The sequence below is a fragment of the Apostichopus japonicus genome, chromosome 19 (assembly GCF_037975245.1).
Source record: "Apostichopus japonicus isolate 1M-3 chromosome 19, ASM3797524v1, whole genome shotgun sequence".
Taxonomy (NCBI): domain Eukaryota; kingdom Metazoa; phylum Echinodermata; class Holothuroidea; order Aspidochirotida; family Stichopodidae; genus Apostichopus; species Apostichopus japonicus.
In genome coordinates, this window is record NC_092579.1 from 1,562,169 (window position 1) to 1,588,568 (window position 26,400).

At 39.5% G+C, this 26,400-nt stretch overlaps 2 protein-coding genes across 3 annotated transcripts in view; both read left to right on the forward strand.

Moving 5' to 3' along the window:
* The first annotated feature begins 2,289 nt into the window (after positions 1–2,289).
* Positions 2,290–26,400, forward strand: part of LOC139960161 (fibrinogen-like protein A) — a 37,728-nt gene continuing 13,617 nt past the window's right edge. For both annotated transcript variants that reach the window (XM_071958318.1, XM_071958321.1), the window contains exon 1: positions 2,290–2,907. The gene's annotated coding sequence lies outside the window, so the exon portion shown is untranslated. The remainder of the gene's footprint in view (positions 2,908–26,400) is intronic.
* Positions 6,496–10,302, forward strand: LOC139960159 (cytochrome P450 1A1-like). The gene is made up of 2 exons (XM_071958315.1): positions 6,496–6,767; positions 7,307–10,302. Exon 2 carries the CDS (start codon positions 7,391–7,393, stop codon positions 8,867–8,869), a length of 1,479 nt encoding a protein of 492 aa, XP_071814416.1. The 5' UTR covers positions 6,496–6,767; positions 7,307–7,390; the 3' UTR covers positions 8,870–10,302.

The window sequence follows — 26,400 nt, forward strand, 5'->3', positions numbered from 1 at the left end:
AAAGTTTTGGGAAAGTTTTTGAACCAGGCCCAGAGAGAACCGAAATACCACCGTACCAAAATTGAACAAGGCGAACCGATAGGGTGTTCGCCCCTAGGGCTGGAGGGCCCGAATACACGATTTGTAAAATATTGTGGGCCGATTTTTCTCGAGCTGCCGATGAAGGATCTGTGTTCTATAATATTGCAATACATAATTTGTTTAAAAAATCCCGTTAAATTAATAGAATGAATATCTGAACCGACCGTTTCGCATCTCTATGACATAACAGATTGGACAACACAGACGGACGGACAGACAAACGATCTAACATGGGGTTGGACATGACGCAACTCGGTAAGGAAACAACATGTTGACAACGATTATCACCAAGTCAACGTAATGTTAAACTTGACAAATGTTGAACATGTTTACTATAACCACAATATTTAGTTTCAGCCAAGAATATCTTCTCAGATTCGGGTGAATAGACCTTCCGATCCAATGGTGCTGATTAGATACCACCCAGATATAGAACGGATAGCAAGGGGGACTGGGGTTGAGAGCGGATCAGTCAGTTCGTTGTTTGGTTTCTCGTGCCCAAGGTTCTTTCCATGGTGACTTTACCTAAAAAGTACTCTTAGCTGGCTTGTCATGGAAGTTTTTGCTAGACATTCTCACCAGAGACTGTTGAGTCTACAATATCAATGAATTTATTATGAACAATATTAACACAATTATTGTTATGAATAGACGGATGACGTATCAAAAGATTCCACTCATCGGATAACATTGTTCAAATTATCAAAAGCGTAGGAACCGGGGGGCTGGGGGGCGCCAGCCCCCCCCCGTGAAAAATATGGGGGCGGAAGTAAAATTCCGCCCCCCGCTCCGCGAGTCAGAAAACCCCTTTTTCATTTCCAAATGAGAAAAAAATCTCATTTGGAGCACCAAATTGCATCTATAATGCCAGGTGAAAATGCAAAATTATTTACAAAATGGATTGGGTGTTGAAGTGTGCTATATTGCACCAAATTGCATCTGAGGCCACCTGGAAATGCAAAAAAATTCCAAAGGGGAGGGGGACCCCTCCCCTTAGACCCCTCTCCCAGACCGGCCATCGGTCTTCAGCCCCCCCACTCAAAAGTACCTTCCTACGCCACTGCAAATTATAAATATTTGTAAAATTTAATAAGAAGTCTATCTAATTGGGTATTTTCTGAACCCATCAATTATACAAAAACTAGGCAGATGAAGTTCTTTATAGGATCGCTCAGTACAAGGATTATTATCAGAATCAGTGAATAGATCATTAAGTTGACAATCTGTAAGATCATTAAAAGGGTAAAGTGCACAGTCATCGGACAAAAACTCCATTCAAGAAAGAGAGAACGTGGAAGATACAGGAAAGAAGCAGGTAAAGCCTGAATGGCAATGAGAAACAAACATTGAACGATGAGCACAATATATACACTTATAGGAACCATTTGGATAAAAATGTATTAAGATATTTACAGATTGATGTACCACAGAATAAAATCTGTCCATGGACCCTACTGATGGGAACCCAGAGAAAGGTTTGAGATGGACGGGGAAACAGGAGTCAGACCAACCCCCCCCCCCTTCACCCACACCGAAGGCTTAACATGGACAAAATAATCATCAGAACAATCAAATCTAATCCCAGAGCCATATGTTTTCTCCGTGCCCCTCCTCTCTCCCCCACCCGCACCCTCCCATTTTGTAACAGCACAGACTTATAGCCTATGTGAAGACAAGGAAATGCTACTTCCCTGGTGAAGACAAATATCTTAATAATGTTTTAAAACAATGCATACTGTAGGTTTGGTACAAGCCTAAGTTTGATTTTGATTTTAACTGTCTATTTCCCCAAAGTAGATACCCCTTCACAACCCGATAAGGCTGCCTAGATGCCTAGATGGTATAGTTCCCACTCGGTTGGTTAGCGATAGGGGGTACCCACATTCAAGTAGTAATAATCAGTATTAAACTTGTCATATCACGGAAGATCATTGTATATATTGCTTCCTCTGTCATATCCTGGAAGTGTGAAGTTATAATCTGATGACGTAAGCATGTAGAAGCATGCCAGGTTGTGTTTCTGTCAGTATGGGTTCACACCACAGTTTACATAACGTGTATTTATTATCTGGAATTAATATATATGCGAAGGTGTGTTGCTATGGTTAGTGTATAACCTAAACAATACTTACTCTATTTCATTTCTCAGTTAATGATAAAGTGATAGTGAATCATGTGTATAAGCCAAAGGCTGTGACATTGTATTTTCAGAGATAACTTGTGTTGGTCGGACAAGGTTGTTATTCTCGATTACCTAAATATCTTGTCACTGCATATCTTTAATCTTGAAAACTTGCTATATTAATCACCCCACCCCCTCCCCTTTCCTACTCTTAGAGGAGATTTTTCTTCACTAACGTAAATGACTTTCCTGACCACATGGGGATAGACAAAGGTCGGCCCTTGAGCCAATTGTCTGCTACCCGCTAGAAGGATTTCAATAGCCCTTTAATGTGTCGGCTGCGGAACCATTCAGCAAAGGAAAACAGGAAATAGCCTTATTTATTTTGAGTGCTTGTATAGCTCGTGCTTGTGATATTTCAACATACCATATGTGAAAATGAGCATGCAACATAGTTTTAGTTCCCATAGAATGTAATGGACCATTGCTTGTAGGTATACATGATTAAATATTGTGGCCCGTGAATTGGGCATAAAGAGTCACTGTGACTCGCCAGATTAATAGCATATCGTTCTTACCCATGATCCTGACCATTTCTGAAAATTGAGAATTGCTAAAATTCATCCCAACATCGAAGAAACGTTGAAGTACCTTCAAAATTCTTTCCGTCAAGCGAACAATAAAGGGACAAAAAACCGGCGTTGGTAAGTTAATAGCAACCATGTTTACTTCAAAATGACCTAGCACTTAATTTTACAATTTGTTCGTGTGCCGACAACTTTGAAGATTACTTCGTTATAGTAAGTTGACATGTTCCATTTAGACAAACTGATCTTGCGAGAAATCATACATGGGTAGATCTTGTTACAGGGGCAGAGCCAAGATTATAAAAAGGAGGGATCTGGCCCTGGGGTTGTCGAAGCCGATTGCCATGGGGTCTGGGTCTGGGGGATATTCAATTTACTGTGGTAAAGTTAGGCTATCAATTAACATGTAGGTCTATACACGCGCCTAAATTACATAGGCCGTCTAGATAGTAATACTGATATGTGATGGATTAATCGTCAGTTTCTTGTTACGTAATCCTCTCTGTTATATGCAATAGATAACATCTAAAGTTAGTATAAGCATGGAGCTATTATAGCTCCATGGTATAAGTAAATTATATAAAAGTATAAAGCTGTTAGAATAAACCTTGGGGACAATATAAATAAACCCCATGCACCTCCACCTCCACCCAACCCCACTATCAACCCCACCATCAACCCCAACCCTATTCCCCAAAAAAGATTAAAATTAGCTATATCATAACTGGCTTGTCGGCTGTATAATCAACCTAATTTATAACCTAGATATGCATCGTAATGCATCGTTCTTTCACCATGAATATCTTCTGGGCAACGACCCTATATGTTAACTTAAACGACCCCTTCGCAGTACTGTCTCCTTGTTTTAACATTCTGCATCCCCTGTTGTTTATAAGCATTCTTTTCTATAACATTTCCAATAAAATACGGTTACAATAGTAACGACAACCATGTTATGAACCATTTATGATGCAGGGGCCAGATCATGGACCAGTTTGAAGGCACAGAAGAAACAGATGGGGTGGGGGTGGGGTGGGGGTGAGCGACAAAATGCGGGTTGACCATGAGGTAGTGTATTCTCCCTTTCATAATAAAAATGAATAGTACAACTTAGTACAACTCTCACCACCCATAACCAGTCGAGGGGGGGGGGGTCAATATGGGGTTCTTTTACATTCATCCGAGGAAGAATTACCACTGCCCACCCCCCCCCCCCCTCCCCAACCCTCAATCTCGTATTCAACCCAATAAAAATATCAACGGTACTTAATTAGCACAACCTTGTGGTTAGAGCAAATTATAAACCTGCTTTAGCATATAGTCTGAATATATGCATCAATATGCAACATTCGATGCCTAAACTTGTACTTTTCTCTGTGAAAGGAACTTCGGCACCCCCCTACATGTGAGTCGGCGTAAACGATCCAAGGCTACGCCGACCTCCTTTTAAAGCCTTGACCCGCCCATGGCCCTCCCAGAAGGATTCACGCCCCTACCTAAATCAGGCGAGAATTTCCCGTTTCCCCCACCCCCTGTACCCCACCCCCTGTCCCCCACCCCTTTTCCGCCTTTGAAATCCTGTGCACGCCACTGTCCCAGTATGGCTCTCAACGCCTCTGCGTATACCTTCTATGAAATTGTCATGTCAGTGGCCACCCTTAACAAGTGTGCATGTCTATATGGCAATACTGATTAACCGTAAAGCCACTTTTTACAATCAATACTTTATAGGTGTAGTTGATCATCGAATCCAAAAACAATCTCTACCTGGGTCATTAAGAGCTCAAACAAACTACTTAAATAAGTTTAAATTTTAATGAATACAATTCAGAAACAGTCAAAACATATTCATTCTATATCCAGGATCATGATATTGGGGTGTTATTTGGCAATTTAAGTAAAAATGAGATTACTGTAGGCTATACCGTAAGCTCTATGTAGCAGTGGCAGAGCTAGGGGTATTGGTCAGAGGGGGCGAGAATGGTCTGTAGGGGCGCTTTCGACACTATCTAAGCGGAGCGCCACCACAGGTTGGCGCGGAGCGTACAGCATTTTTTTGAGTGAAGATACTCCCTAGATCGCCGGAAATGACCCTTTCCGGGCCGCGAAATTATTTTTCCCACTTCGACGCGGCCACATTAGCATAATGGGCGTGGACTATCGGTCGTTGTTACGGCTTATTGGTCCACGTCACAGCCTAAGCAGTGATATCTCTCGGGTGTTAGTTTGGGTGCTGAAAGTTCTCAATTAAGTTACATGTCAGGGATTCTAGTACACGTACCAGTATAATAAATAGTATAGTACAGAGGGACATTGCTATTTAGGCATAGTTATAGCAGGGAGCTGCAACTCCAACAGTAACAGCTCCCTGGTTATAGTTAATACATACGCAAGTGACAACTGTTTAATAAAATGGGTAGAATATTTCAAGTCCGTAACAATACCCAGTAGCGTACGTAAACTAATGATGAAAGCACGTAGGCTCCTTACTGCCGTTTAAAAGGGGGTTCATTGATAAATGAACAAATAATTTAGAATGATGGATAAAACAATATGGGGCACAATACAATACATGTATCTTTGTAGATTTTTAGCATTGAAAGGTCAGTGGGCCTACCTGGTGTAATATGAAGTGTAATAATCAATACCACGGGAGGTTCATTTATAACTTTTCCAGACCCTGCTGTCACGGGAGGTTCTTTTCCAAACTTTTCCAGACACGGGAGGTTCATAACACATCTAATAAACAAACACAGTTTGATTTTGTGATGGAATTTACCTCAAGAGCTCCATAAGACCCGATTGACTGGGAGGAGCAGTCGCACATCATCATGGATCTCATGAAGTCATGTCTTAGGCCTGAGTATATTAGGCCTGAGTATATTAGTTGAGTATATTATTAAAGAGCTATACGTAAGAGCTCGAAGTCGAAGTCACAAACTTGCCGGCCTGTGACGTATTTCATAAGCCACGCCCATGTGGCCGCGTCGAAGTGGGAAAAATAATTTCGCTTCCGGGCCTTGCTAATTTGCAGATAAACGAAGAATAAATAGCCGTTAGAGCTTTTTTTCCAGAAAATTACACCCAAAAAAATGTGACAAATGTCAATAGGTAGATGAGAGCGCAGTAAAAATGTCAATAATCGCCAATAAGTAAAAGTGGTAAAAAGCTGAAAAGGGCGCCAGCAGTCCATTCGAGTCCGTCGGGGGGGGGGGGGGGATCCGCCCCCTGACTGTATGGACGCTCCGCCACTGCTATGCAGGGGGTTGTTATTGTAACAACTCCCTGTTCTATGTAGTTTGGAATGGACCCCAATAAGACTGTAATCGTTATAATATGACCGCCAAGGCTTCGTCTAGTTTATGAGTTTATTTACAAATGATTATCTTTACTTCTGGCATTTCTTTTCCACAATCCGGACGTTTTTTTTTCATCAAAGTCAACGCGACGAGGTAGCGAATTGATTTTAGAACCATGCCATGCATGTTGTACAACCTTTCGTGAACTGACCTGCCCGAGTTAACACACCCCTTTAAAATCCCTGTTTGTTATGTTAACGGCATATACTGGCTTGATTGTTTTAGCATGTTTCCTTGGTGATGATCTTTGTGGAACAACTTCGGAATAGCTTCCTTAAAATAAAGAACGGATTACTTTTTTTAAAGGTCAAAATTGTTTTCGGGCTGTGTCATGAACTTTTGTTATAACCATCCATTTACGTCATTACCAGCTACCAGTGTTTACGGCTATAGTCTTGTCATGATTTGTTGCTCAAGTTTTGTCTTCGATCATCATCATCATCAGAATTATGTCTGCGGTTTTACGTGTCAAGATTCGCTCACACAATTTTCATATTGCGGATATAGCTTAACACGTCATCGATTGGCAAGGAGTACTTAAAGTTCCGACTTGGAATTGAGAAGACAGATTTGATTTCGAAATCTGACAGATTAACAGGTCCTCGCCTGCATGCTTGAGTAAGTCTACTATCGATTGCAACTCCACAACTTTGCTTTTGTGAAGAGACAGATTGAATAGTTTTGTTGCGATGGTATAGTAGCAAAAGTTGTAGCCTACAGTAACTACGAGTAGTGGAAGAATTGAACATTGTTTCTTAGATCGCTCTTCTCATATCTCAAATTGGAAGAGCTTTAACTGATTCGCTTCACTAGTAGTGTTTCAGTTGTTCAGTGTGCTTAGCCTCGCAACTGGACAAATTCACGCTATTCAGGATTTGTCTCTGGAAGCACTAATTAAAGCAGGTCTGAATTTCGTATTGAATCTCAGTGTGCATTGTTATTGTGGAAAGGTTTGTCATTTTGCTGTATACAGCTAATAGTTCTTTTGTATACTCAAATCGTGTGCCGTTTAATATGTCAAAGATTAACCAGTAAGACTAGGCCTATATACTGTACTGTACAGTAGCATATACTGTACGTTGGAATCGCAGAACCCGATTTCAATCAACAGAGTGAGAACTCACACGCGATTACTTCTCTTTCTTCCTTTCCAATAGATCAGTCTCAAAACTATACCTAGAAGGCTAGTTTAACTGTATTTCCAGTAAGAAATAATACATTGGAAAGAACACTGATATATCATGGCTGAATTGCCGGGTCCCTTTCGTCTGCCAGTCATCGGAAATTTACATCAACTGAAGAATCCCACATGTCTGACCTTTGCAAAGTTTGGAAACATACATGGTGATGTTTATCAACTTCAACTCGGATCAACGAAAACAGTTATTTTAAATAGTGCCGAAGCTTTGAGACAAGCATTTGATAAGCAAGGAGAAGTGTTTTCTTTTCGAGATGAAAATTTTACAAGTTTTAAACTTTACAACGAGGTCCGAGGAGATGAAAATGCCGGTGTGACCGTGCGCAACGCAAACACAGACGTGTGGTACGTACAGCACATGTTAGTTGGAAGGGCTATGAAATACTATATGTTCGAGGCTGATGATAATCGCTTTGAAAAATCGATTAGATCAGACGTTTCCAAACTGATAAGTACGTGGATCAGTATAGACCAGGAAGAAGGTTTCCTTATCGATCCGGTTGCGTCATGTCAAGAGTTAATTGGACACTTGAAGGCCGACTTCATTCTCGGAGATGTGTGCGATGATATTGAGGATTTTGACAAGAAGCTAGAAGCTTATAGCAATGCTTCTGTCGAGATGTTAGCTATGATGAGAGGTGGGTTTGTTAATGACTTCCTGCCATTTCTAGGTTTCTTAACAAAGTCAAAACAGAGTCGAATGCGAGAGATTCTGTCGGTCGGTGCTCAGTTTTTCGAAGACATCTACAAAGCGCATGCAGTCAGTTATCAATGTGGATCAAAAGAAACCATCATGGACTGTGTCGCCACTTTCCAAGATGAGATGGAGAAGGAACATCCAGATCGGACCCGTGTGCCCCGGAAAACAGTATTTGGAGTCATTGCAGAACTTTTCGAAGGAGTGGCGAACGCCAGTGCTGCTCTCCTGCAAATTATGATGTACATGATTGAGTTCCCAGAGGTGCAAGAGAAGGTAAGAGAGGAGTTAAGAGAGGTAGTCGGAGCATCATCATCGTCATATCCTTCTTTAGAGCATCGTGAGAAACTTGCATTCACGGAGGCAGTCATGTATGAGGTATGGCGCCATAGTAGTGTTATCAAAGGCACGGTTCCACATACCTGCAACGAAGACGTCTTGCTAGGTGGTTCCTACAACTTTTTAATTCCGAAAGGTGCTACTGTCATTGGCAATTTATATTCGGTGCATAAAGATCCAAAGATTTGGGATCAGCCGAGCGAATTCAATCCCATGAGATTCCTCAAGCAGGAAGATGGCTCTTTGGACGAGGAGAAAGTGACAAATTGTATGGTCTTTTCGATAGGAAAAAGAAGTTGCATCGCCGAGCTGCTTACGAAAAGGGAATTACTTTTAGTCTACAGTACCTTGATACATCTATGCAAATTTGAAAATGTGGGATCGAGTCTAACAATGCAAGAGGTTGGGGGGTTCGAGGTGCCTCGTGATGGAAGCTTGAAAATCAAAATAACAAGAACAGGTGTTGATGTTAGTTCGAATGTATAGGCAGAACTTATCAAACAGTGGGAAACGTCGCCAAAGTGGACGACAAACGTTTTTTGTTTGTGTGTTTTTAACTTTTTTTTTTATAAAACTTTCTACATTATATTGATACTTTTATGTGTGAAATTCATGCTTATTGCGTATTTGTATAGTGTGCAAAACTAGGCTAGTTTCCGCATGTAAATCTGCATTGGTGATGTATGTAGTAGAAAGAGGACACTTCAGCTTTACTTGAATTGAAATGGAACTAAATCTTCATTATTATTATCTTATATACTATACATCGTATTGGCGACGGGATCACCCTGTAGCAAACTGTCAGTTTGGTACCAAACGTGCCTTGTCGGATGGGTATATCGAGGCCTTGTACACAAAACGTGTTGGTGACTAGGTTCTCTTTCTCAGAGTTTACAAAGGTCAAAACAAATCCAGAAAATCAGTTGACGCCATTCGGCAAATGAGAATGAACAATTAAAGTCCAGCTAAGGGACTTTCTAATCTTTGTACTTAACAACAAGATAACGGTGGAAAAGGACGTAGCTGTTAATATCATCAAAATTAAAGTATATGTATCAGTTAGTTAATTATCTCGACGGTAACGTATGCATTATTAAATTCGTTTATAGCAATGCTATCGAGATGAGTGTGGTAACCTGGAGTGCATCGTTTTGTAGGCTAATGAAGAAGTGAAAGACCATATGTCAGCTTTATTCTGTGTACGGATTTGAAGAGAACTACTTTACAACTCACATGCTATAGGCAGGATGATATAGAAAGCTTCACTTAATATTTCCTATGTAGTCATTAATATTTCCGTTTTACTGAGCTGTGACGATAAGCAAAATCCATGATCCAAATGATCAGTCACTTTTACTTGTATATTTTCCTTGTAAGTTGTACTGTGTCTAGTTTATCCCACTTTAAAAAGGCAAAATAGTATATTCAATCATCTTTGGCACTAAGTGGAGTCTGCAGAATAGACCAGAGAAGTTATCAAAACAGTCGAAGGTTTATGTGTATAATGCCCTTTTTGGCGTCAACCAGAAATCCCTAGTTTCCGACTGCTTTATGAGGATCTTTCTTTCTATGTCATTGTGTAACTTTTTATTGCGCTTATTAGTTTTAGTCTTGGATATCGTCATGATGGGGTAATGTATATCTGTGTTCTTCATTTAGTTATCTAACTTTTGTAGTATTTAGTATTTACTCAAACTTCCAAGACCTGCAGTATTCATCGTAAAGCAAAGCAATGACTTAAATGCATAGTTTCAGATATTCATAATTGTACTATATTTCTTTTAAGGTTTGTCAGCATGCATGCTAAGACCAGCAGTGACTGTCGCCGTATTGATCGGCGGTGTTGCATGGAAAATAAATTATGGTTAACTGTTATACTTGAGTTTTGAATAAAAAAAACAAGCTAATTCGAACAGATACCAACTGACCTCTTGAAATATCAATTTACGATTTATCAAACTATACAGCGAGTGGCACACTAGGGAGCTGTTATTATGACCCAACAACAACTATCACGTCGCACACGCAGATGGTACACCACTGAATTCAATTCGTAATTTAAACCACTATGCGAGGATTTATTCTCATTTTCCCATCACTTAACACATTATGTGACTGTATATGCAGTCGTGTTTTGTTATGGTGATACGTGCGTGCCTGTGTATGTGATACATGCTTGTAAACACATTAGCTCATTCACGGTAGATTTACTTCATATTTGGCACATGTGTCTATCTTATTTTGTGTAAGAAACCTATTCTTTTCCGTGAAGGTCATTTGAGGTCAACAGAGGTCAAAGTCTGGAAACTTTTGTAAACAAGATAACTTAAAACGTAAACCTTTATTGAACTTCATACTTGGTATGTTTATCCAACTTTGTGACGACAACCCTTATTCAAATTGGTAAAGGTCAAAAGGTCACATGAGGTCAACAGGTGTCAGAGTCTGAAATCCTTGCAAGCATGATAACTTCATGTGTGCTAGAACTAATCTGTGAGTTCTCCAATTCTATAAAAAAAAATGGTGAACATAGTCAGGTTACCCTTCAGTTGAGTTGAGTTGAGTTTTTGAAGGGGCTCAATATACCACAATAATTGTAAACTAAAAGGGTGTGAAGACTTGCGCAAAAAGAAAAGTCTAATGCCGGTAATCTGACCTAGTTTCAAATGAGGTGTAGCAGAAGTGTTAGACACCACCATCGATCCCAGATAATACACACACAGCTTGCTACCGTCGGTAATTAGACACTAGTGTACAGTCAATACATGCAGCTGCGGTCAAAACCCACAGCACAGTGTATAAACGATACAGCGATGGACATCTCAGGTCCAGCTAAAGATAACAAGGTATCACGTTTCATTACTGTCTGCATTTTGTAGCGACAAGAGAAAAACTTCACTTGCAAGCAACGTAAAGTTAACTTTATAAAGATGGCGGCACACTGTTTGGGGCGAGTCTTCAATGCCTTTAAACAATACATAAGTCACCCAAGAAATGACATCTGCTTCAAAGAATTGATATTTTTGTGTTGGGTAGTTTAAACATACCCAAGTGCCCTTATCAGTTTTTATGAGTTTCCCAGGGGTCAACAGGTTATCTCAAATATTTAGTTTATTTTGTACCTTAAATCATCATTTAAGATCTTAACATAACGAACAGCTTCATAGTGTATTCCATTTTAAATCATACTTAGTACCTTTATTTAGATTCCAGGGTACCCCGAATATGAGTAAGAATTCATGACTGTGGGTACGGCGATTATAGATTACTATGCTGGAATACCGGAGTACGAGTATACTGACTAACTATAGACTGTTATAGAAACAGTAATTTAACGGTACGAGTACAGAAGTCTATAATCTAGAATAAATAGAAACACTCAGCAATTAAACGGTACGAGTACAGATGACTATATGCTAGAATATATATAAACACTCAGCAATTAAACGGTCCGAGTACAGATGACTATTCTACAATAGTAACACTCAGTAATTTTCCGAGTCAAATCCGTTAGCAAAAACGATGAAACGTAATCCGATGAGACTACTGGGTGTGGTTACAATTACAGAACTTAACGACGTTTGTGTCTAGTTTGCGATTGATTTTAGGAAGTACTTATTGCCTATAAACTGTACATGAACTCTCACTTCAAATTTGTCTGTAATGGAGCTCAATTATTCAATTAGGGAAGCCTATAACCATTGAGTGATTAACTTAATATACCGGATTGAGCGCTACTGTCCTAGGTTCATCAACGCAATCATACTGTTAGCAGGTCGATAACATTTATCTCACCTCTAGGCGATCACAGAAGAAGCAAATGCAAAATGTCTACAACGTCATGTTCTCGTCACTCTTCATGGGCTACATGTACAAACATATGACCATTGTAACCATCACAGATTAATTGTGACCAGATTAGAAATATAACATTTCGAAAGGCGTGATTGGGGGCACATAATATCCTACTTAGGCCGGGTGGTTGGAGGTCTTAAAGCAGCATTTTGCGTCCTTTTCTATGATTTTCTCAACCTCACTGACTCCACTATGCCATAACGACATACATAACTAGCTTATCTATTTAAATCTTACTTCAAATGGTGATATAAAATTCGAAAAATTTGCAACTTTCAACTTTGTTTTTCTCCAAGATATTTTCCGTTGGGATCCCAATAAACCTCGCCCATAATATGAATATTTAGACACTACGAACGTCATTGACCAATACGTAATATAACACCGTGCTTGATTTTTATTCTTTTCTCCTGAAGTAATCCACAGTTTTTTTATAATAAGAAAATAAATTATAATATTTTCACTAATATCCTTAACCTTCTTCTTGAGACTGCAAGGATGATCCTCTTTGTTGATCCCGCATTCTTAATCCCCTTTCGGAGAGGTTCCTGACCCCGCAAGGGCGACCAAGAGTGAAGGTTGGTGTGAACTCTCTGGTGTTTATTGGACCTACGATTTCCTGTCACTGCATAAACGCAGACCGTTTCACCGTACCGTATAGTACAATAACTAGCTGAATGATTTGTCAAGAATCACTGTGAAATGTGTGCGCTTGCGTAATGCTTTTTCGTTGATCCACCATGCACGCCTTCTCAACTGTGAACGCAACATTACTACACAACCCACTTACGATCCAAATTGTGAAGAAAAGCTCTAAATGAAATTTGAGGACAATATTTTGGATCGACGTAACTTTTGAATCATAGTCGAAAACAAAAATCAATATCATTATTAATACCATATGCTGCACAGTAATAACAATATGGGAGCTCACCAGTACTGCTGACAATGTGAACACTAACCATTATTGCTCTGTAATAATGGCAATAAGGAAGCACATTAGCAGTACATCCGTTAGAGCTATATATGGAAACATATCAGCATAGCACCAGTAATGGCAATATGGGAGCACATCAGCATTGCACCAGTAATGGGCTATATATAGGGAAACGTACAAGTGTTGCACTACTCTTTGCGGTATGGAAGAGTACCGTATTGCACCAATAATGACAATATGAACACTAACCAGTACTGCATCAGTAATGACAACAGGGAACACACACCAGCATTGCACCAGTAATGGCTATCTATGGCAACACACCGGTATTGCACCATTAATGGCGGTATGGAAGCGTATCATTATCGCACCAATAATTGCAACCTCGGCTAAAATAAAATGCCGCTTTATACCATCAACTTTATTATTTCAACTTTAATCCGATTCATCTGAACAATATGTATTGACAAACAAGGGCCTATTCGTGGAAAATATCACAACATCTCAAATTCTCCTGCCCCCCCCCTTCCAATTTTTGTTTTTTATATTAATGCATTAATGACGTTAAGTTACCAGATAATACACAGCAGTTGAGTCCATTACGGTATATGATGTGGTGCATAACATATACGATTAATCATTAACCTACTTTTCTTTCCTTTTATCTTATTGCTTGTTATTATTCTTTTCCAGCATAAATATAAAGGTCTTGCCAGTGCTCAATCCTTGCCGTGTTGTAACTTACACTATCCATTCACATGCAAATAGAATGAATCGAATGACATGACACGCATGCGTGTGTGATTGAATTTGAATGCAGGAATATTTACGCTTATACATTGTAGAATATCATCAACAGCAAGAAAGATTGCGACATGCTGAAAGTAAAATCAATCAATCAATCAAACAAAAACAAAAAAAGATAAATAATATTCTATCAAATGATGATTTACAATTTAAACTCAATTGAGAAGCATAAGGCTTTCATGGCCTCAATGAACATGTTAACAATGTACGTACATATAGTACAGATTTGCCAATTAAAATTGTCATCGGGAGGGTGTGAAGTTAAAAAGAAACTTGGTTTTGTTGAGTTATTAAGAATTTATAGAAGAAAAAAGGGTGTGGATTAACATGTACATTTAAGCCATCAATGAGGAGCAGACATCATCATCAATTTAGCCTTATAGGAGCAATCCAAGGTTATAGCATAGTTTGATGGAGGCCTATATAGAGGTCATCATTACCTCGCAGTTTTAGTTGGCTAAGACAATGTTAAAATACTTTCCTGTACGGGGAAGGAGAGTGGGGATAATCTGTCCCTCCAAATTAGAGTCATACATTGAAGAGTTTAGGGGAAGGGGGGGGGGGACATGTCCTCCAATATTTTAGGTGGGGGAATATAGTATCTAATATCCCCCCCCCCAAAAAAAAAAAAAAACAATTTGGTGGCATTGTCTTTTTTTGTGGCTAAAAATAGAAAATAATGCGTGAGATTATTTATCCAAATCATATTTGGCGGTGGCTAAAACTTCATCCAACACATGCTGCATGAGGTAAATGACACTTCGTGGTCGTTTCTGTGACCTGTGACCGTAAGCAAGTTGATAATTATCATGATAATTATCATAATGTCTGTACATCTCTTGTGTATGAATGTAAGTACGTACAATCATATATATATATGAGCCACATCGATATGGGTTCACTGGGTTTCCATTTGGCCTGTTTCCTACAAGATTTCTAACCGTAGGTGCGAGGCCAAGGGGGGGGGGGGCGAAGGGGCGACCGCCCCCACCCCCACCCCCCTTGAGCATATTTTTCTATGATATCGCTAGTAAAATAGATAATGCCTAGATGCAACTTACAAGGCAAGGGAAGTGCCATTTCCAGCGATCTGGGAGACATTTTCGGCAAACTTTTCTTTTATTTTCTTATTAGTCAATTCTTGTAGAGGACTTATATACAGCAGCCCTTGGATTGTCTGTTCATCGCATGATCATTGTGTGTATATGTCTTCCAATGTTCCCATCTGTTGGATTTAACAGTTATAGTACTGTTCTCCCGTACACTGAAGTTACAGTGATATATTGATATATGTTTAAAGTGATATGTAGCATATCTGCTATTGCTATTCATGATAGTTACTCTTGATTATTCCAACTTTTTGTCAACCGAAGTTGATTGTTTCTATTATTATTTTTTAATTTTCTTTCAGGAAATTTCCTCTTATTCCGAATTTCCCACCTGTGAATAAATATGCATCCAAAACATAATTAGTCACTCTTTTACTTATGCTCTGTGTCAGTTTGTAACGTTACATGTATAACTACACTGACAATGATTCGCATGTCTATGTGAATGCTATACACTATTACAACGTACCAGCTTATTTGTCTTTAGATTTTTATCACATGAATGTAATCATATTATCAGCTGTGTTTAAACATCAAGGCAGAATAAGTGAAGTTAACCTTAAATTGTTTCCTGTTAGTTCCGATCCCTTTCCTCAATGACATAGTCAGTGAGCCAGAAAGCCAGTTGGCTTTATGATTCATTGCCATACAATGTGCTCAAACTTCCAAATAACTATCTAACTAATGTATAGCAAGTGATCGAGGTAAGTTTGTCCAAGAATTCAGTGAGAACTATAGAAAAGATCAGAGATTTCCAGCTCTTATCTGTAGCACTCCCTTAAGGGCACAGCAACCGTTAAATTCACTGGTAAGGATTTTACAATACAGAAAAATTTTATTCCAAAATGATTCAATATCCAGATAGAACAGTATTCCTATGTGAAATTTAGAGCAATAGATGTATGTATAAAATGACATTTTCTATTACCAATTTGAACTAGCAAATCAGCAACAATCCATTTAATAATTGTTATTAATGAATGAGAGTTACATGGCATAGTTTATACACTGTGATATACTTTCACAGCCTACTGCCAAACCAAAAGTCATCTAGTGTAAATCACAGAGAAAATGGCCAATTTTGAGACCATTTGAGATAAACTGTTGATCCATTTAGCCAATTTATATCTCAGCATTTCACGTAAGCTGTTGACTCCTTGTAACTCAGAGGGTGAAAACTGATAAGAGCAGTTTGAGTGCACGTTTAATGCAAGACTCGACTCTCTGAAGCAGATTTCATTTTCTGGATTACAATGTATGTTTTGTTGAAGACATACAGAGCCCATTGACAAGACTAAACTGAACTGAATTTGACCAAACTATGTTCATCAAAAGAAAATCATAGCATTTTGAATTCGAAGATTAAGTGTATCGTTAATTTTGCAGTTACCATGTTTAAAAGGATTTCAGACTTCGGCACCTGTTGACCTCATGTGACTTTTGACCTTTACAAATTACAATAGAGTTCTTGCACTCACCAAACTGGATCTACATACTACGTATGAAATAATTCAAGAAAAATTTTTTCTTGAGTTATCGTGTTTACAAGATTTTCAGACTTTGACTTCACTATTGACCGCAAATGACCTTTGAACTCCACCAATAGGATTCTTGTACTCACCAAGCTGGAATTGCATATAATGTATGAAGTTCAACAACGATGAACTGTTTGAGTTATTGTGCGTTCAGACTTTGACCCTTTTGACTTTGTCTCTGTTGTGACCATTGAACTTCACAGACAAAATAGGGCTCTTGCACTCAATCAGACTGATCAGCATACCAAGCATGAAGTTAATCCACTGTGAAATTTGTTGAGTTACGGTATTAACAAACAAGAGTCGCATACACACGTCATCACCATAGCATATATTCTCTCTACCTCCGGCAAGGAATCAACAATAGGGTTCCTGTGCTCATTATAGAGAAGCCATAGCCATAAAAGCCAGCTACTGCAGTTATCTATCTAGAAATATCGTATTTACATATTGTTCAAGGATTGACACCTGGAAACTTTAAATAAATGCTGACCTACATCTAATTGTTCACAAACTATACAATACACAAGGCTATCATACTATGCATATATGAGCTCTATTAATGTTCTGGTTCTGCAGATATAACACTTTGATATATTCACATTTTGCCATCTGCTGGCCCAAAATGATTTTGACCAACGTAACAAACAATAGAATACGCTGAACTAATTACAAGAAATCTACATGCCAAATATAAGAACTGCTTTGGCTTCATTCCTTATAATGTTTACAAGATGTTCACACGTTTTACCTCTGTTGACCTCAAATGACCTTTATCATTCATGAAAAACAGATAGTCTAGTCACCAACGGCAAGCTACACAACAAGCTTGAACTTCCTGTAACTCCCGCTTCTTGAAATATTGTGCGAACAATGTTTTCAGACTGTGACCCCTGTAGACCTCAAATAACCTTTAACCTATACCAACAACAACTTACATACCAACAAACCTTCATACCAAATATGAAGTATACCCCTGTTATCCTTCTGAAGTTAGAGTGTTTACGAGCAAGTCTCACATACACAAACATACATAAACACGCCATCACCATTGCATAGCTTCTTGGAAAACCCCGCCCACTCATTGATATTCATGAGAAGGAAAATAGGAACAATAGACCCCATCTACATATCGTAGGTCATCTACCTACCAAGCATGACATTGATTCAACTTGTGTTTAAGGAGAGATCGAGTTTACAAACTGTTTTTGAATATTTTCCATTAAGCCCCATCCACTTATGAATGTATATAGTAATGAGGTATAATTGTTGTTGCGAAGAACATATACTCACTATGTAGTTACATTACCAGACCAAGTATGAACTTAATCGGACATACCGATGAAGAGATATTGACATTTAAAAAAAATTACGTTAAGCCACACCCAATCATTATATATGCATGACAGCCTTACCAAAAACAATAAGGCTCACCTACTGACCCCTGACAAACATATATACCAAGTATGACATAAATCACTTAAATTTCCTTCTTGAGATACTGTACCTTGTTTTCAAGCTAGGGTGTCACACACACAGATATACATACTAACACCCATACATATATTCCAACTTGACTGAACGGGTTCCGATGGATGCAAAGCATCGGAACAAAAAAGGGGGCATTTAAATTGTTAACAAAAATGATGAACATTACCGTAATATATTGAAGCGTTTGCCAAGGTTTAATTATTTTCCTGGCTTTAAATCCATGGATTTCATATGATCCTTATAATTTGTCTCCATTCACTAATTTCCCACAAGCCAAACACCATTCTCCCTCCTACACCCTGTGTATGCTCAGGTAAAGACTAGTCATACAAAAATATGATTTTCCTTCAAGAACCATGTTTTTTTTTTTTTTTTGTATCCTTAAGCGAATATGTCACATTGTTCTAAGTGTATTGTCAGTGGTGCAACACTCTGGCATGTTAAACCACCCTTCGATGCTCAGGCAAAGACTAGTCCTAACAATGTCATATTCTTTCAGAAAACTTGTACATCGTTATGGGTCTATTGGCAGTGTTCTGTTATTTCTTGCACGCCCACCAAGTATATCACACTCTGGAATGTGGAACCGCGATTTCATCCGTTTATGGACGTTAATAACAGTTGACAAGATCAAAGGTGCCACCACAAATCTTTGTCACATCACCATAACAACTCCCTGATATCACACTGCGGATCAGTTCAAGACTGATTGATATAGTGATCTAGCCTATCGAGGTATAAACTGAGAGCGTATGGGACATACGAGCTGCTCTTTCTAACCCCTTGCAGGGGGGAATAATTATGTGATCTTACGCCCTGTACATGTTTTGTCAGCTTGTTATAAGAGAAATTGTGTCTATACGTAGATTGCTATACACCCATCTTTACCCGCAGTTAATGTACACTCCATTCACAAGACAAGCTATTGTAGTTTGAGAAATCGTTCTGACAAAATTGACATAATTCATCGCTACTTTGTAAGTCCTAACGTTAAAACATAAGAAGTCACTTTACTATTAGGGTAGGAATCGGAACCTATGCATTCAAGTCGGCATTCAGTTGTATGGGTGTATGTGTGTGTGTTTGTTTGTGAATGTGTGTGCGAGCACGCGCGCGTAATTGTGTTTATGTGACGCCCGGCCTTTTAAGCAGGATAATTAACAATAACGTGGCTTAAAGGGTATGAAGACTCGCGCAATAAGAAACGTCTAATGCCGGTAATCTGACCTAGTTTCGAATGAGGTGTTACAGAAGTGTTAGACACCACCATCGATCCCAGAAAATACACACACAGCTTGCTGCCGTCGGTAATTAGTAACTAGTGTACAGTCAATACATGCAGCTGCGGTCAATACCCACAGCACAGTGTATAAATGATACAGCGATGGACATCTCAGGTCCAGCTAAAGATAACAAGGTATCACGTATCATTACTGTCTGCATTTTGTAGCCACACGAACAAAACGTCACTTGCAACAGAAAGTTAACTTTTCAGATGGCCGCACGCGGTTTGGAGCGAGTCTTCAATGCCTTTAACTTCATAATTATGATGGGGATATATCTTTGTGAGTAGCGACTTGGTAAGCGACCAGTTTTAAGGCACAGACTAAGGTCATGAACATGTTCGACTAAGTAATTGTCGGATAAAAGAGGGCGCTTCAGTTTAAAGGGTAGGATCGGAGGGTGGGGGAGGACTGACCCAGTAGTATGACCAATTATTATAACTCTGCTACGCAAAGGTAAGTGTCTGCATTTCTTTTTGTTAACAACATATTGAACGGATTAGTAAAAAACTGGTACGGAGTTGTTTTTGTAATTTAGAAATCAATTGACTTCGACGGTAAAACAATTGTTCGATAATATAATTATCACCAAATGAGACCACGTACGAAATGAGGTCAAATAAACAGATCAACGATAGACATTTGTAAAGTGACCCATTCAGCAGTAGCGTTCTGATAGGCAGGGTCATTTTAGCATGTATCTGCAGCAGAACGCTGCAGCAAGAGATATCTCTATGCAATTTTCGACAAACGCCTATTATGTAAAATATTGCTATATTGGTGCTGAATAAGTCATTAACTGGTCTGGCTCCACAGTAGCTTTTTACCATTTGTTAAGGACTACATTAAGATACAACTTCCCTCCAGACAATATATATTATGCAACACAGAACAAATAAGTAAGGCAGAGTAGATAGCATAGCTGAAAGGTAACCAGTGGCGGAGCGTCTATACAGTCAGGGGGCGAATGCCCCCCCCCCCCCTGACGGACTCAAATGGACTGCTGGCGCCCTTTTCAGCTTTTTACCACTTTTTACTTATTCGCGAGTATTTAATTTTTTATTGCGCTCTCATCTACCTATTGACATTTGTCACATTTTGTTGGCGATGACACCTATTTATTTTTCGTTTATCTGCAAATTAGCAAGGCCAGGAAAGGGTCATTTCCGGCGATCTAGGAAGTATCTTTACCCAAAAATTTTATGTACGCTCCGCGCCAACCTGTGGTGGCGCTCCGCTTAGATAGTGTCGAAAGCGCCCCTACAGACCATTCTTGCCCCTCCTGACCAATACCCCTAGCTCCGCCCCCTGGAAAACCTAGTGCCCCCGAGTGCCCCCCATCTGAGATTTGGGTTGGTAAAAAAAATATATATATTTTGTTATATTCAACTCCCATCATCTGAGTTGGTTTTTCATAAGGACGAAGAAGCACAGTAATTCGTATTTTCTTCAAATGAGCTGCGAAAAAATGAAAAAGTTTATCCTTGACCGTCGGGTATCGAAGTCGTAACCCGCGCCATCACAACAGGTGAGCCATACTCAATGTGTGATCAAACTTTGGATTGCATGGTGAGATCCCTGATAGGAGCCAAAAACGATGCTGGAACCTGTTACATCTTAATAGATAATGGGAGAAAACGAGAAGGACAAGAAAGGAGTCGGGGTCATGCACACATTAATTCAACAAATGTAGGTTCTATTGATAGGGTTAGGCATAAAATCGACAGCATGTGGTTCATACCCTCTGCAAAATTCTGCGCGTTGTTAAAATCATTACCTCAAAAATAGCAATTTCTAGAGATATCTTCAGTTCGAATTTAGCATCAAATGTGGCACCATTTTGCATCTAGCCCATCCTCCGTATGCGAAAATTTCCAGGGGGCACCCCCTCCCCTTAGACCCCTCCCCCAGGACGGCGATCCGTATCCACCTAAGTGCCCCCATCAAATGCTGGTGCCCCCTGTGCCCCCAGACTGAAAAGTCTGGTGACGCCACTGGCTCCGCCACTGGTTCTAACATAGAGACGTCGGAACATAGAGATGTAACCGTTCTAATATACTTGGTTGACGCCCAACTTTATAATGCAATAATTTCACTAACAATTTCTACACTACTTCTCACATAAAACTTATTGTATACCAAATAATGTACCCTGGCAGGTATCTAGGGTCAAGGGGTTATCACTACTGGTATAATTGGCTACAGCTAAGGGGTAATGGTTTATATCAAGTTGACAGGGAGTGGTGTTATATGAGGGAGCTCTAGCTAATTATTCTCAATATAATCTCTATGCCATTTTTTGCTCTCGCCCTCTACATTTAGCGGTACTCCTTCAGCACAACTATGGAGACTTGAACAGCAATCATAGTGGACAGTGAATTTTGCGTTTTGGCGAGTAGATTTTTAGTCAGGGTCGCCAAAACAATAAACCCTTAGCAAGCTTTAACATGCTATAACTTAAGGGGAAATACTGCTGACCTTTAAGCGAGTTAGACCCTGGTAAGACAAGGTCATACGAGAAGAAAACAAACACACACACACACCATGTTTGTAAATATGTACGACCGACGGAAATCACACATCCGGAAGTAGAATCAAACACCAACAGGAAGTATGATCTCCTTGCTGTTAAAACTCAATCACTAAATGAGGTGTATAACCGATATTTAATAACATGAGTCGGTTAACAGTCTAGGGAAATCAGGGTGTTCCCACGAGTTGTCCAACTAAAATTATTTATTCAATTTACTTAAAAACTAAATTCGTCGGTTCTCAAACCTACTATTTTAACATGTAAAACTTTTTCACTGGCATATATCCGACCAACCACCTATAATAGCTGAGAAACACTTGTACAGTTTCATAATATCACCGATTAGATTTTGAGTTAAGAAGAAGCGTAAGGTTATCAGAATCACCACTAACTCTGCCGACAGCTCATTGTTTATCAACATATAATCATAATGAATGAGAAGGAGAAGGAGAAGGAGTGCATTTTTATGGGGGGGGGGGGAGGGGGGTGGCGGGGGTAAGAGGTTACCTTCGGTGGCGGAGCTAGGGGTATTGGTCAAGGGGGGGGGCGAGAATGGTCTGTAGGGGCGCTTTCGACACTATCTAAGCGGAGCGCCACCACAGGTTAGGCAGATACATGGTGCTATACGTAATTTCACATTAGAAATTTATGTTTATACTTATGAAATTTAAACTTTTTTCCACCAAAAGTAAGTGATAAACAGAGTAAAAGATGTCGCAGAATCATATATAAGCAGCTAGGCCTACTGTGGTGTCTCTAACAAGTAAAAACAAACATCTGCAAAAAATACCTTCAAAGATAGCGTGGCTTTTGTTACATTAGGGCTCCTCTAGTACTAGGCATAGTCTATACTACACAGCCACTCGTTATTTTCTCAATTATTTTTAACTTGTCTTTTAGCTGTAGATTGATGCACGAAAACTATAGTTAGTTCTCCATTACCAGGCGCGAATCCAGGGGGGCGTTGGGGGCGCGCGCCCGCCCCCCCCCCCCGGGTAAGAAAAAGAGGAGAGAAAAAAGAGAAGAAAAAGGGAAAAAAGAGGGGGCCATAGAGGAGGAGGAGAGGAAGGAAGGGAAAAGAAAAAGAAGAAAGAGAGAAAAAGGAGAAAAGGAGGGAGAAGAAGAAAACGCCAAGACACCGGGAAGAGAAAGAGGAACAGTGACATCATTACAGCGCTGATCCCTATTATATACACAGGGTAGCCAGTGACGGATAAAGGATTTCGGAATGGGAGTGTGCCTCACCCTATCCCTCCATTTTTTGACGTTTCCATTTTTCCTCTCTCACAAATGATCTATATGTATATACTATATATGGTATATCATACCGCGTGTGAGTGTATATACGCCTTAAAACAATTGTAGAATTGTGCTATGAAACCAATTGTGGCCTGGTCTCGAACCCGACCTTGTCGTCGGGGAACATGACGCATTTCGGGAAGGAGGCGACCACACCCCTCCCCCCTTCAGCATATTTCTTTATGATATCGCTAGTAATTTCAAAATAGAAAATGCTTAGATGCAACTTACAAGGCCTGGGAAGTGTCATTTCCAGCGATCTGGGAGGCATTTTCGGCCAAAATTTGCTTGTACGCTTCGCGCCAACAAATGGTCCTGGGTAGTGACATTTCCAGCGATAGGGGAGGCAATTTTCGGGCAATTTTTTGTGTACGTTTCGCGCCAACTCATGGTGGAGCTACGCTTATATAATTTGCCTACAGGCCCCTTGGCAAATTCCTCGCTACGCGCCTGTTCGAATTTGTAAAGCAAACAGCAGATATCACGTCATATCAGTGAGCAAGAAAATGGCGTTCCAGGATGAACAGCCTCAAAACTGACCGACTTGCCCGAATAAAATAACCAAAAATTTTCGCGCGCTCAGCGCGCGTTCAACATGTAAATGTCAATATCATATAAGCCAGCATCGGTTATTACATCGCATGCCATTGTGTACCGTACTGTTCGTGAAAGTTGCGCACTATACCGCGGGATGCTAATGTAAACAACGAAATGTCTTATGCAGATGGAGAAAAAGCATGGAGGTCCAATTATGTCAAAACTCTCTTTTACATTAGTTATGGCGAATTAGCAGCCCCCCCCCCCTCCTACGCCTAGTGTTCGGTTTCGGAAATATCTGCTATTTTTTCATTTCTTTGAACGAAGTTTTATAATAACCGTTATAAGAAGTTTTAATATGTGTACACCAATAAATTAACTGTATCTGAATTTTCGAAAATTTTCCTGACCAACATTCTTCATCATACTTCCCTCTACTCGTGCAATTTTGACCGGTCTGTTAGGGGTTGAAGGAGGTTTTTCTATATTGGTTGTCCACAGATGAATTTTTTTGCAACATTATGGGTATGTTTTGAAGTGAGTTTATTCACGAGAAATGTGAATTTTCAAATTCTGAACAAATGGGCTAAAAACCTTGAAAAGTGTGGCTGACGGGTATTGTGGGCCGCGACGTATAGAATCACCTACAAAAGCAATGATCCACAGGACATGCGACGAGGTCGAACCTGAATTGTGTCTGGTGACAATCTTCAAAAAGGTTAAGGATGGAAAAAAACTATTGGGAAATACTTGGTTCTCAGGCAGGTGTACATCTGGTTGGTCATTTTCAAGCCCGAGAAGTGCCATTTCCGGTGATCTAAGGGGGTTTCAAAACCAGAAATTTTCTTGTACGCTGCGCGCCAACCGATGGTGGCGCTCCGCTTATATAGTAATTCGCGCCCCCCCCCCCCCCAGGTTAGAAAATCCTGGATACGCCCCTGATTACATTTTCTAACTCAAAGCGATCTTTAACGCAATATCTATTTAAGGTTGAAAGAGCATCTATCTTCCACTTGTAACTGTAGGCGCGTAACAAGGAATTTGCCAACGGAGGGGCGAAGCTTGTAGGCAAACTATCTAAGTGCAGCGCCACCATATGTTGGCGCAAAGCGTGTAGAAAATGTTGGCCAAAATGCCACCCTTATCGCTGGAAATGGCACTTCCCAAGCCTTGCATTTTCTATTTTGAAACTACTAGCGATATCATAAAAAATACCAAGAAAATGCTCAAGGAAGAGGGGGTGGTCGCCCCCCTTCGCCAACCCCCCCCCCATTGGCTACGCGCCCGTGTAACTGGTGTTGAGTGAAAATCAGGGGACACATAATCCAAGAAGACTTTGTATACGATGGGTCTGGGGTCCTCTCCCAGAAAACAATTATAGACTGCCGCTAATGCGATTTCCGTCCTATATTTAAAAACTGTGGATTAATATAATAAAATGAGAACTGGACGTGAAGCTAGCTCAAATTGCCAACACACAGTGTGAGTTGTTAACGTTTGTTTTGTTCGCACAATTTACCAGTCTCGTGAATAGATTATGGGGAGAAGTCACGCATAACAGTGTCAATAATAATAATTCTCGTCTTTTATAGCATGTCATTTGCACAAAGATTCAGATAAAGATTCAGGACTTCAAGGAAAGTGCTCTATGCTATAAAAGCAGAGCCTAAATATATATATATATATATATATATATATATATATAGATATATATAGATATATATATATATATATAAATATATATATATAACTATAATTATATATATATATATACATATGTATATATATTTATATATATTACATATTTATTTATATATATCATGGAATCAGGATTTAAAAACGATGGGAGGATGTAGCCCTGGGGTCGTTGAAGGCGACCCTAAGGTAGATGGGAAGGGGTGTGCGGGTCCTCCAGCAGGCAAACGTTAATACTTTAGACGTGAAATGGCGCATTGTGAGGCATATGTAGGATTTATGTAAGCTCTATATTTAGGTCTGCACTCAAGATTGTGCTTATAACTATATTTTTGTTGCTTATAACTATATACTTTTATTTCTTGACCGGTGGAGTTAAAATGGTGATGGTGTTGACCCCCATTGACCCCCATCCATCCCCACCGAGGACACCCGAGCTTGTAATCAAAAGCAGAAACCTCCAAACGTTGGGATTACATACCATAATGGAAGATAGAGTAACGCTTTCACGAAAGGAACCTTTCCCGAACGGAGCGCAGATACAAGACGCACTATACAGATATATACATATATAGATATATACATGGGTTATATATAACCGCAATGAGAAGAGCATATGTAAAGGTTGAATTTCTTTTACAAAGTTATATAACAATTCAAATTGTAAGTTAACCATATATATATGATATCACATATCATTGCACTTATGATAGTCTTATAAAAAGTCTTATATCTCAGCAATGTATTAAAACTGGGATTTAATATTATTCGCTTCGTTTATTCCTTTCTTTTTGTGGTAACTTTCAGATTTATTTAATGCAAGGTGTTTATTTCACGAAAAAGATAATACTCTGTACAAGTCATTCATTTCTGACATGACTGATATATGTCAACAGAAGAATCTTATCCTCAATTCGACAACATCCAAAGAAATGG

Bases quoted from the DNA above. Each gene is read 5' to 3' on its own strand.
- LOC139960159 (XM_071958315.1), top strand. From the start codon at position 7,391: ATGGCTGAATTGCCGGGTCCCTTTCGTCTGCCAGTCATCGGAAATTTA.